This window comes from Mizuhopecten yessoensis, unplaced genomic scaffold, assembly GCF_002113885.1.
Source record: "Mizuhopecten yessoensis strain PY_sf001 unplaced genomic scaffold, ASM211388v2 scaffold6719, whole genome shotgun sequence".
Classification (NCBI taxonomy): Eukaryota; Metazoa; Mollusca; class Bivalvia; order Pectinida; family Pectinidae; genus Mizuhopecten; species Mizuhopecten yessoensis.
In genome coordinates this window covers 1,152,637-1,165,965 of record NW_018406690.1, presented here as the reverse complement: position 1 = coordinate 1,165,965, position 13,329 = coordinate 1,152,637, and the positions used below count along the sequence as shown (strand labels likewise).

Sequence of the window (13,329 nt, the reverse complement as noted above, 5' to 3'; positions counted from 1 at the left end):
ACACTCTTTCATAATATTTTCTATTTACAAAAAGAAAAAAAAATCCAAACACATTTGCACCCTTCATTTTGATTGCAATAATGCATTAAACAACTGAGTCATGCATATGAAGCACAAAAATAATTGAACATGATCGAAGGATAAAGTTTTAACTTCAGATACTTAAAAAAATACACAAGTACATATACGTTAACCCTTTCACCACTGTAGACCATAATGGACTCATCCATATCAATGCATGGTAGAATCTACTAAAACTACATAGGGGTGAAAGGGTTAATCAGTTATCGGATAAGGAAGTACTAGTGTGCTTACCAGATAGGAAGTGAGTCTGAGCAGGTTTCTGTACCGACCAGACTGAAGCTCCGGGTCATCAAGTGCACTAGGGTCATAAGGTGTATCATCCTCTTCCTCTGGTACTGGAAGATAGGACAGGAAAGGATATAGAACGGTCATAACACTATACAGACAAAACAAACAGTTTCCCAATCCTACTGATGATATGTTAAAAGTGGATACTAGCAGTAATTAATGAATATATTAAAACACATTTATATAGTGATAGACCGAACACATCTATTTATATATAGTTCACTGATTATTTACTATAAAATGATAACTCAGTATATAATCGTACTTCAATATCACCCACACTTAGAGTCTGCTTCAGGCAGAGCTCAAGCTTAATCTTCCATAGACTTAACATAGAGACTTCAGCTAAAGCTTAATCTTCCATAGACTTAACATAGAGACTTCAGCTCAAACTTAATCTCACACAGACTTACATAGAGACTTCAGCTCAAACTTAATCTCCTATAGACTTCATATAAACACTTAATCTCCTATAGACTTAACATGGAGACTTCAGCTCAGACTTAATCTCCTTTAGATTTAACAACGATAATTCAGTTCCAACTTAATCTCCTATAGACCAAACACAGACACTTAATCTCAAATTTAATCTCTTATAGACTTAACATAGAGACTTCAGCTCAAACTTAATTTCCTGTAGACTTAACACAGACAGTTAATCTCAACTTTAATCTCCTATAGACTTAACATAGACACTTTAACTCCTGTAGACTTAACAAAGTGACTTCATCTCAAGACTTAATCTCCTATTCCGTCTTTGCGTATTGCAGAGTTATCTTCTCTTGAGAACAGGTATTGATTGTTACGTCATTGGTTTGTGTGAGAAAATTACGTCGTTTTTTCAAAAATTGATGACGTTACTCTCACAAACAAATGACGTAACAATCAATACCTGTTCTCAAGAGAAGATAACTCTGCAATACGCAAAGACGGAATAGACCTAACACAGACACTTCAGCTCAACACTCAGCCAGACTCAAGTATTGGTGATACTGCAGCAAGATAGATGAAATAAGAATTATTTTTATAACATCAACATCTACCAGTAATATATAACAAAAGTATATACCCTACAGCTGTTATTTGTATCATTTAAGTAGGAGAATATTACTACACTAATGTAAACAGAAAGGTACAGAGGTTGTAAACTTTACCGAAGTCATTTGATCAAATACCAAAAGCAAATATCTCCTTTGTATGTGAAAATATATACACGTTATGTCAGACTGTACAAATATCATCTTAACAAATTCTGTGCATATGATATATAGAAATATATCGTTTTGATTTCTTTGGAAAGAGTGCAAAGCTGGAATTGCATCAGTCATTTTTCAAATTGCATATGAAGGACTCAATATATATATATGCTAGTTGTAGGAGTAAAAAGAAATGAAACTGTTTACTTATTTGAATAAAAAATGTTTTTAATAAGATTAATAAATGCAACAAATTTACAGATTGCCATTGCTATGAAAGTCGTTAAAAAGTTAAGATATTTTTGTGGTTTTTGACCTGAACAAATACTGGCCATATTATTTTGTGATAAAGAAACTATTAGTGCGTACAACATACTACAGGTTAAATTTGTTCCAGCGACAAATATTAAAACCTCCCTGATGTAATGCGAAAAAATCATACATCTAAACATGCAAACCTGGCCAGAGCATTCTTTTTCAACTTCTATTTTTGATTAAAAGAAATTTTAGAAAACTATCTGCTGGCTAAAATATGATTATTCAATTACCTACAGGTCAAACTTGTTTCAGCCGACACTAGTGTTAATCCCTCCCTGACGTAACACTGCCATTAAAAAATATTTGCGTAAACATGCAAACTTTGGTAAAGGCATTCTCTGTCAAATTGAATTTTTGATTAATGAAACAAAATTTTGGTGGACCATCTGCTGGCTGAGATATGCTTAAGCTTACACCTAATTTACGACACTGATTTGTCAACATAGTGTTAAAAATAATAAATTCACCACAAAAAGTATAACCTTTCTGTAACTTAATTAAAAACTGACAGATTTCCGTGTTATATATAAAGCTCCCATCAACTTTTGGAAGTGATTATTTGGCAATAAATCTGCGAACAGTTCTTCAACAAAGCATCTACTGTACTAACAGTGTTCCTACAATGCACAGAACTTCTACAAAATATAGAGATGTAAGTTAGAGTAACTTCAAAATTCATCAATACACAAATTACTTTAATTATGACCTATCAGTAGCAAAATAATACAAATCCAACACATACACTCTCTCAAATGAATAACTGTCACACTTAACACTTGTATAGAGATTCATGGATACCCATAAAGTCACCAGAATAATGCTTAAGGTATTGCTGAAATAGTAACAGTGACCTGGACCTTTACTGCAGTATATGTTGAACATGAACCCTACATCCCCCCACTACTTTATTGTGATGATAAAATAAACACAGTTATGTCACTTGTTTTTCTTGCTATATCGTTTAATTAAATGTCAGCTGTAGTTAAAAGTGGAATTTCAAAAAAAAAAAAAAATCCCCACAAGGAAATTGGTTCCAAGTGAAAAAGTTGACAAAATATGAAAAAATGACATCAGTTGTGACTAATGCATTTCTGTGCAAGATAAATCACCGTATTTATCCCGAAATAAGCCCATGCTAAGTAATATAAAGCCCACCAATATATATTGCAGTGAGAAAGAAATGCCAACAAAAGCTTTTCCATTGTCCTGTAATAAGCTTATCCCCCAACTTTCAGTCAGAGATTATTAGTGGGCCCTCTGGGCTTATTGCAGGATAGATACGGTATAAAATCAAATGTCCAAGGCCAGGGACGATGAGCGTATAAAGAAAAGACAAGTGTCTGCGTGCTGTAGCAATGGAACTTTACAAGTTCTCCCTAGCTATCTTACTGACGTAGTGCGGACAGCTTATAAGTGTTACATATCTTCAGTGTCTTAATGACACAGTGACAACATTTTATGGACAATCCATAGCTATCAAGTTGATATACAGCATCTTATAAGTGCTCTAAAGCCGAGTGATGTTGCGATGTCATAATAGAGATGCATACATATAGTCTTCTAAACTTCAGGTTTAACACTGGACCAAGGTGTGAGACTAGGAACTTCTAAAACAAGACATGTACAGTATCCACAGTCACCAGCACTAGCCACTAAAACACTACAATCATAAATCATGCTTAGTTTCGGATATTTTGTATCAATCTTGTACAAATACCCAAACATTTACCAATAACAGTTTCTGGAAAGATTGCACATGTTTGTTGCATCTGTATTTCAGGTACTGCAGTAGGAATATTCATCTTTAGAAAATTGATTATATAATTCACCACTCATTTCGAACAACAGAAGGTAAAATTGAACTGCAGCAAGCATTTCCCTGTTCATGTACATGTATATTCACAGTAAGAGAAAGTTCATTTCTAAGCTTTCTAGGTGCTGCATTCAAAAGGATCTGGAAAGTATCTTCGGCTCATTCAATGATTCTCCAGAGTAGGCCAATAGTTGTGATTTACCTCTTGATTTAAAAAATCAAAGAGTATAACAAGTTCAGATAAATAAAAAATAGCATCACTCTATTATCGTTACATCTGCTTTTCTGAGTTATTCAACATAAATCATTAGAATCAAAACTAACACTATAAGTGAGTTGATAGTGTGTTGAACTTATTCTCCCCTGAAGACACATTTGAACTCTTCCAATTCAAAGGTTGGAATATTTCATTATGAAAGTTCATGGGGTGAATAAGTTAATTTGTTGGGAGAAACTGTACATATTACAATGCAACAATTTAAATCAAGAGGAATATATTGCAATTAAGTTCATGTGTATTTTTTGACACTGATATTTGAAGTATCTTTTTTTAACAAACCTCAAGGGATAGATATGGATGTAAATATATATATTCTTTTTATTGATTTATCTCTTTGTCACTGCTACAGGATCCTATAACTAATGATAATTTTCAGACTCCAATATTAATGTTCAGCTGTGGTATAGCACCAGGTAGAAAAGCTTTATATTTTTTTAATTTTCATAAAATCAACGAAAAAAACAACATGCATTTGGAAAGGCTAATAAACTGAGGACATGTAGGATTACACAAAAGTAAATAATATTATTAGGTTAAATCATTCCACGTAATCCCATAATCTATGATTGTAGCTACACCAGCATGAATTTTATGAAGGAAGGGTTGTTCATTCAAAAATCGAAGTGAATGTCTGTACAGGTATTCTCAGTAATTTGTTTTGTCTGCTGTTTTAGATGACCAGCTAATGTGATGATACAGTATAATGATGGGCAATCAATTTAGAATCATAATTGATAAGCGGTATTTTACATAATCGGTTTATACTTTTATGGGACTGAATACCGAAATAAAGTGAGAACACACTTCTACTCAATACACAGAGTTGTTAACTATACATAAGGTTTTGTCTTATATTATGAATGGATATCAAGCAACTTTTATGAAGTTTTATCAATCATATCGTAAAAATCATAACGATGTGTGACTTTCAAAGCATACTTTACATGGAAGACATTTAAACACTTTGATTTAATGATGAACCAATTATATCGATTATGGGTTTGTAATTGATAATTGGAATCAATGGGAAAGGGCAAACTGATGGATTTTCTATTATAATCGATTATCAGCCTACATCACAACCAAATATGAGACAGATAAAAAAAAGTTTCAATTCACCTATTAAAATTTAAAGTTACTAAGGCAAGTATCCCTGTCCCACTGCACTAAGGTATTTCATAATTACTCTAAGTGTTCCAATCAAAGTCTAGCCCGACTAACTTTTCAGGATCAGAATACTGTTTTTGATTATATTTTGTTTGCTTCATCTATCTTCACGTCTGCATTCTAGGCTCTTTGCAAAGACGTCATGTAAATACCACCCTTTATTTATTCATTTATGTCAACATTGCGATAATTATCTGCTCGCTAAATGTATAAAAGTGATTGTAAGCCTTTGTTTTTTGTTTCACAATTATAACTACATGTAATACTATTATCCATATGTTGTAAAGCGCTTATGAGTAATTTTACAAATCATATAGGGCGCTATATAAATGTTGTTTATTATTATTATATTATTCTTATTTTGTTCATGAAAGTCCAACTAGTTAGAGTTACATGACAATTTTATGTGCATACATCAAAAAGTAATTGTTTAATATTTGTCATTGAAAAAACTTTTAACATCATTAATATTACTGATTTATGCAGGTGAAAGTGATTTAAGTATTAAATATAAAAGTAAAAATGAGTTATATTAATATCATTCTGTTTAAATGTATACAAAATTTGGTGAAAATGGTAAGAAATGTAACAAATTCTGCCTATTCCATTATGCATACATGTATATATATATATATACAACCATGTGTCATGATAGGTCACTGAATCCTATATACAACAATACAATATTGCAATTAACCCTTTCACCCCTATGTAACTTTAGTAGACTCTACCATGCATTGATCTGGATGAGTCCATTATGGTCTACAGTGGTAAAAGGGTTAAGGGACCCAGACATATAGCCTGAAGCCTGAGATTTGTTTGAATCTTCTGATGCATTAAATTAACTATTTTCAATGTTACAGTGAAACCACAAATAAAAGTGCATGAATTTGTGAACAACTTACATCCAATGGATTTATGTTAATATGTACCTTCTTATTATGAAAGGTAATTTCAGTATAACAAATTTTATTTTTAACGTAAAACTGCCGAACAAAAAGTCGCCAAAATTTGTCAAATTATGAAGTAAATTATATGTTTATTGGAATGTTTATTAAGTCAAAACGTTTATCAGATCCCAATGCTATCAACGTGTTTTACTGTAAATATAATATACACTGTTGCTTTTATATTTCTATATACAATTAATACAATCAATACAATCAATATGGTGAACGAAACAGAATCATGACACAACACACACAGAGCAAATAAGCATGCAGAAAAGCAGGTTTAATATACTGGTCTAATAAAATCTATAACCTGTAACTGAGCGAGATCGGGTTATCTCAGTCGAGGGTTAAGATTCTGTTACAAAATCCCAACCGAGGTGTAAGCCGTGGTTGGGATGTTACTGAATCTTAACCAGACTGAGATAACCCGATCTTGCTCAGTTACAGGTAATTGATTTTTTTTCTCGCACCTTTTAGTTCGAAAAAACAATATGCTAAAAACTACAAGTATCCCAACTTGGGCCTCAAATGATAATGACCTCTTCACTACTTAAGCTACATTTGAATGCTTCCACGTAAAAATGTAGGCCGTCCTTACATAGATTACAACGTATTTCACAGCGTGGATTATATTTTATCTACAACATCAAATATCTAACAAAATCAAAACTATACATATAGCGACAAAACAGAACATTTATAATGCAAATTGTCAATTTCAAGCAGTTAACACGTGGATGAATACATTGCAGTGTAAAAATTCCGCGAAATGTCACGTAAAGGTACAAGACAGATTGGACGAGATAGAAAAATCTAGCATGGGGTATGGCGTTGGATATCTCTGTCTGAGGTGCGAGAAATCACTATCTAGTCTTCTAAGCAAGATGCAACATAGAAAATAAGGCAAGCATGGTAAAACTTCTGTTTATCAAACTACACATTCTATAATGAGGTGAGCTATCCAGTGACACATAGATTAAGTTGACATCATCCAAGCCTCATTGAGGGGAGAGAAAAGGTGGATACCTCTGTGTAGGCCAGATGCTATGACAGACGAGCGATGTAAGTGGGTGGGATCGTACGACACACTTCTACCAAACTCACGACCTGAGCAAAATACAGTTAGTTCTAGGTGGTGAACATATATTTATTAAAGTATGAAAAACATTCATGGTTATGTCTGATTATTGGAGAAGAATGCTATTGTCATAGTATGTAGTAATAAACAGCATCACATCTAGATTGAATACGTATTCATAAGATGTAAACATTGAGTATACATAGCATGGAGATAGATCAGTCAGTCTCTGTAGTTCATCATGCAGTGTAAACTAGTCCAAACCCACAAAGCATCAGGCGATAACCCCAATATACCAGGAAAACCAATACCATGAAACTGCAGAGTCTTAGTGATACTGCGTGCCTTTTTAAAAGCGTGGTCTAAACAAGTAATTAATTTGGTTACAGAAAGAAACGTATGAGAAAACCTCATAAGGAAAAGAGGGTCCCTTGCAAGTTTTTTGTTTATTTTGATACAAAGATGGGGTTAACTTGACCACTGGTTAAGCTTTATAAATAAAAATAGTATTAGCAATTTGCAGTTACATACTTGCCAACTCTCCCTATTTTGGCGAGAGACTCCCTATTTTGATCCCAAATTTGAGCATTTTCAACCAATGAATTTGCTAAAATATTCCAATTTTCCAAGTTCATATGATTTCAGCTAAAAAAATGCCATTTAAAAGAGTTTTCCCCTAGTGTGTACTAAGACACATTTGATTTATTCTTTTATTTCTGAGCATGTGTCACCTTCCCAATGGAAAATTCAAAAAGATGGCAAGTATGCAGTTAACAAATTAAGATTGGTAGAAAACTTAATATATGTATGAGTAGGAAATGACTACTGAATTAACATTAATAAATATATAACATGTATATCTATCTATAAGATTAGATTGGCATGTTAATAAAAAAAATCCTATAAATTGGCAGTATCTCTTCAAAATGACACAGGAATCTTGATTACTGTCTCAGTATTATCTCTTTTTTTCCCAATATCAATGATATTATTTATCTGCTTTGATGAAAAGTCTTAAATGATTTCCATGCCAAAGGGGAAAACCAAAGCTAAAACTTGGAGAACAAATGTGGGAGTGCATCACTTAGTATAAAAACCCTACTGCACCTCCATTCTGTTTGGCTGGAAGAGTACCATAAAGACACTTGATAACCATCAGCTCTTCTATCCCACATTCTATATAAACCCGTAATTTAGACCACTTATCTGTAGCATTTTAGTACCCATATTGTTCCCACTTAACTATACTTTTCTGAAATATTTCTTGAGTCTATAGATGGAATTTCAAAAAAATAAATTATAAATATTAAAAAAAGAACATGTTTAATATGTGCTTTCTTTTGAAATATCAGTTACAAGTTCCTTTTCTCGTGTGTATGAGTTACCCAGATGTTTCAGAAGGACCAAAATTGTTCCCTTCACACAAATTATGATCTGTATCTTAACTGTCTGTGACACCAGAGTACAATTGCCACAATCATGTAGTTTTGGTACTCTAAAAAGGACTAATACAAATATTGTTAGTTTGTTTGGTTTTTTGTTGTTGTTGGTTTTTAAATTTTTTTACCAGTTACTACAAAAAAATCCATTTTAAAGAGAAAGTATTTCAGATATGAGGTAAAAGTGTTACTTTTTATAATTTTTTGATGATGCAAATAAAAGATGTTGAAAATCAAAATATTATCCACCAGATATATCAACATATTTGTTGAGTATGTATTATCATTTACAATATGGTTTAATTTCATTTTAATTCATGTTCTCCTTTTTCATGTGAAATTATGGCAGAAGGCCTGAAGAGATTTACAGATTATGGCATTTTTTTTTTTCAAGGAGAATGAATAATTAGTTAATAAACATGCCATCATTTAGGAACAATTATTTTCAGTGTTTACAAAAGTAACACTGTCACATTTGAATAAATATGTATACAGGTCTGTATGGTCGTTAGTAATGTGCTGTATTATCATGTACTACCAGGGTTAGTTCATTATACCTTAATGGTGCCAGACATTAAAAGTGTCAGAATTATTTGTGTGGCATCAGATTTTAATAAATATTAGTAAATATTCATTCGATATAATATACAATAATTGTTAATTTTATTTTTGTAGAAAAAAATAAAAATAAATTATCAAATATATTTTTGAGTGTCTAAATATATAACATGGTTGTTTAATAATAAGCTGTTGTAGGCTTCACCAGTATACCGTATTTCACCTAATAAGGGTGTGGTTAATTGACTTATACAGTAATATTTACCTAGACTTTTCTACTACAGCCAGGCTATACACAAACAGTTACCTAGGTATGCTGGGTGTATTTATAGCTGGGTAACAGTGAGTGAATATAAGTCTGTTTTTCAGAACTCTGGAGATGTTGTCAAAGACGTGAAGATGGTAACTGCATCAGTTTGCTTACATCAATATTTATTGAATTCAGACAAAATATGATCCCAATACTTCCATCCCGGGATTTTAACCATTGTTTCTAAGCCTGGGTTTAATTTTTGTTGACAAATCTTCATATTTTTTGTGAAATATACAAATTTTTGTTCTTTACATAGCGTTTGCCAATCCGACTGATTCGAACAAATGTGTGCGCATAAAAGCAGCCTCTAGCAATTAACTGACTGATTGACTTAACAAAGACTTATGATTTCTGATCGCCTTTAATTAAAATGTTAAAGCTGCTATGTTCTTGATTGTAAGGAATTCCTAAAATACTTGCTATTTAACTCTAATTATTGCTGTTACATTTCATATACAGGTGGACCGGCTAGTCTTTGTCAGTGAATAGTATCCCATGACCTTGACCCCTTCCAGTAACATACACACAAAACCGGCGACTTTTCCCTGTCATTGCAGCACATTCAAATCATTTTATCATGATTTTTACATAGGAAAGCCATATTTCATCTAAGAGAACTCAGTTAGTTTGTATTTTGTTTGTAAATTTTCCCAATAGTTGCATTTCAAGTTCAGGATAACTGATCCTCCCATGCCTGAAATATGTGTCATTTATTTGTGTTTATCGTGTAATTTGACGTCAGATTCTATTTATTTTTGTTATGGTACCATAGAGAATGCATCTAGGTAATATGTGATTTTTCAGTTTAATGCTATATGCATTTTCAAAATATTTCCAAATGTCTCGGATTATTTGGCTTAATATTTGGGCATGCACCTTTATTAGGTCAAATACGGTCTATGCATTTACTACGAGCCATGTAGTATTAAAACTCACAGTAACATCATGTAATAAGGAAAATTGGTGCAAAATCATAATAAAAAAGCAAATTTTATACAAAATACATTGTTCGTCTATAAATCAGCCTTTTCTAATACATTCATTCCTATGAGGGGATGAATTGAGATTCCTATACTATAACAGCTAAACATCAGTTACTCACAGTTACCCCATGACTGATAGTGTTGTTTTAGAACTGTATATAGATTTTATAGATATATGTTGTCATTACTTCTCAAACATTACAAGATGGTTCATTTATAACAAAACATAAAACAGATTTCCCTCTTACAACAACAAAAATTATGCACAACATATTTGTTTAACAGAAGTTATCTACATTAAAATGATCCAGTACTAAATTTGAGAGTATGCAATAATGTCATGTCTAATAGAATTGAGAAAATAACGATCAACATGTATACTATTCTATATATCTTTCATTTATAACTGGCACAGCTTCAAGATTACAACCCTCTGATATAACGTAGGTCTCCAGTAAACCTTTTATCTACCCGTATACTCGAGCTGGTTAACTAAACTGACCTTTTGCATACTTTAGCAACAACACCAAGTTACGACACTATTAACAGGTAAGCATGTCAGGTGTGGTTGTAGACATACCTGTAGCCAGAGGGGTGTCTGGAATGTTTAGCGGGACCTGCTCCGACATGCTCCGTCGCAGAGGGCCGTCTCTGGAGGCCACTAGAAGTTCACTGTATGATATATCCTATTCAACAAACCATCATTGAAGTTTACACGAATAGGAAGGAAAATTACACATCACAACCATCAAAGAAACTTACACAACAACTTTCATATCGCAAATGAAAAGTGAAATCTGTTTCTATAATGAAAAGTGAATACAAAAGATATTTTTCATTAAACATATACAGGATTTGCATCTGATTATTTTTCTAATAAACTTTATTTACACAAAGAAATTAAAGCTGGCTAGTGTTACCTGTCCATCATCGACCCGTACAAGTGCATGGAGCCCCTTGGGAACTTGTCCCTCAACTGCAGACTTGATGCTGGTGATCAGGATGTCCTCATCAGACCTATAGGCAAACACGTTATACTTTGTGAAACATTGATTCTTAATCTGGATAAAGCGATGTCTATATTTATAATTAGAATGAATGAATGTCCATGTGAAGTAGGTAAGTATAAAGGAAAAATAGGATATAATAGCCGACTTCAAAACTAGCAGCTTTCACCAATCACAGGGCTCTTCAGGATCAGTGGATTTGTTGGAATATCTCTGTTTCATCTATATGAAGTCAATACAATACTACACGTATTAATGTTATATATTTTTAAATACTTTCATCTTGACTTAAAATGCCAGCAATACCTACACTCAGCATCTCTTTAATACACTGTAATACTTAAAATAAAACCCAGACCAAGCTGTTTTCACATTTTGTTGAAAACAAACAACAACCCAACAAGCCATAGGCTACAGTAAAACTGTTTTATACTGCTATCGTTTCGTATAGGAAGTATTTGGTGACATAAGGGGCTTGGCAATATATATCAATGGGAGACTATAAAGATAAATACAAAGCAGGACCTTGTAATATGTTGGTGATAAGGATAGTGGAAAATGTAACAAGGAGCATTATATCAAGGTTTTGCTGTACAATTCCAAGGAAGTATCATTCCTCAATTGACAAGATAAGAAATTGCTGCCATTTGTGCTTACCTCCCTTGGATCTTATTGCGACTGTAAGGTAAAGTGGAACAAACTGCAATGGGGATCTTCCTCTTAGAGACAAGCAACAACCTGTGGGGAAACAGAGGCCTCATGCTGGTATGGCCCAGAAGGGATCACAACAACTCACTCAAACCTGTATGTACAGAGTTTTCAGTTGACCCCTGACATGTCAAATAGACTCAAGTATTTTCAAACCCAAAAGTCAATGCTCATTTTGGGGAGTCAAAAACATACTCTCAAGGGTCTACTGAAAGCCCTGACATGGCCATCAACCAAAGCAATCAGTGAGTATTTACTCATTGATTCATGCAATTTGTTCAAAAAGTTTTGAAGATTCAATCTTTATGCATTTGATAATTAAGGTCTTAAGACATGAATATAACTAATTTTAATTCAAAGGTTGAATGTGGTTTTAATTCAAAAGTTGAATGTTAATATATCATATTGTTTTTACAATTGAATTGCATATTTTTAGTGTAGTTACATCATTTTTTTTTTTTACTTAAAGCTGACAGTGCAAGTTAAAAAGCTTTCAATTGTGATAAAATCTGGTTTTGAGATCTTCCTCATCCCTTCGACTATCGTTTCTAAGGAAGTGCAGACATTTTAGTTTGTCCTTGCTTGGTAACAAGTATTGGTCTCGCTGGGTATTAAAAGCGCATTACCTGTCAAACCAGTTATCATTTGTTTAATATGTGTGCAAGGTGACACTACTATACTATATACATATATAAAACATTTTCACAATTTGTATCAGATCAGTTGAATAAAATTGAAATCGAACACATCAAAGACAGCATTTATCTAAGACAAGAGATCCCAGAGGGATCTTGGCGCCCACCTTTGTACCATCTTCATTAGTTCTTTTTCAGTTCGATCTTTTCTCTTCTTTCCTCTAATCTGTTTGATCGAGTCATGTTAACAGTAAATGCACCTTGAGGTAACTTTTGATCTAAACTTAATACTGATGTGTATGAAAGCCAACCTTCAAAGTGAGTTTGTCATTTCACATATTTACTAGTACAGTACTTAATGTGAAAGAAATAGAATCGATCATTGCAATATGAGAAAGATCTGTTTAGTTCTTCTTTTAATCCATTTTGTTTTTATGATCAGTCTCAAAATATAACATACACAACGAGGGATCAAGGGGAACCTACATTTAAAATTTGAGAAAGATCCC

At 32.8% G+C, this 13,329-nt stretch overlaps 1 protein-coding gene across 8 annotated transcripts in view; it reads right to left on the bottom strand.

The window, feature by feature from the left end:
• The window catches only part of LOC110452525 (CDK5 and ABL1 enzyme substrate 1-like), a 33,482-nt gene that overhangs the window by 13,577 nt on the left and 6,576 nt on the right, over nt 1-13,329 (bottom strand). For 2 of the 8 annotated variants that reach the window (XM_021501116.1, XM_021501117.1), the window contains exons 4-9: nt 12,135-12,215; nt 11,391-11,487; nt 11,051-11,156; nt 10,590-10,622; nt 7,126-7,206; nt 316-419 (exon numbers count right to left, since the gene is read on the bottom strand). In XM_021501116.1, coding sequence (XP_021356791.1) covers nt 316-419; nt 7,126-7,206; nt 10,590-10,622; nt 11,051-11,156; nt 11,391-11,487; nt 12,135-12,215 — 502 coding nt within the window. Of the gene's footprint in view, nt 1-315; nt 420-7,125; nt 7,207-8,284; nt 8,300-10,589; nt 10,623-11,050; nt 11,157-11,390; nt 11,488-12,134; nt 12,216-13,329 lie in introns of all 8 variants that reach the window. The other 6 variants (XM_021501118.1, XM_021501120.1, XM_021501122.1 and 3 more) reach the window with 6 other exon arrangements.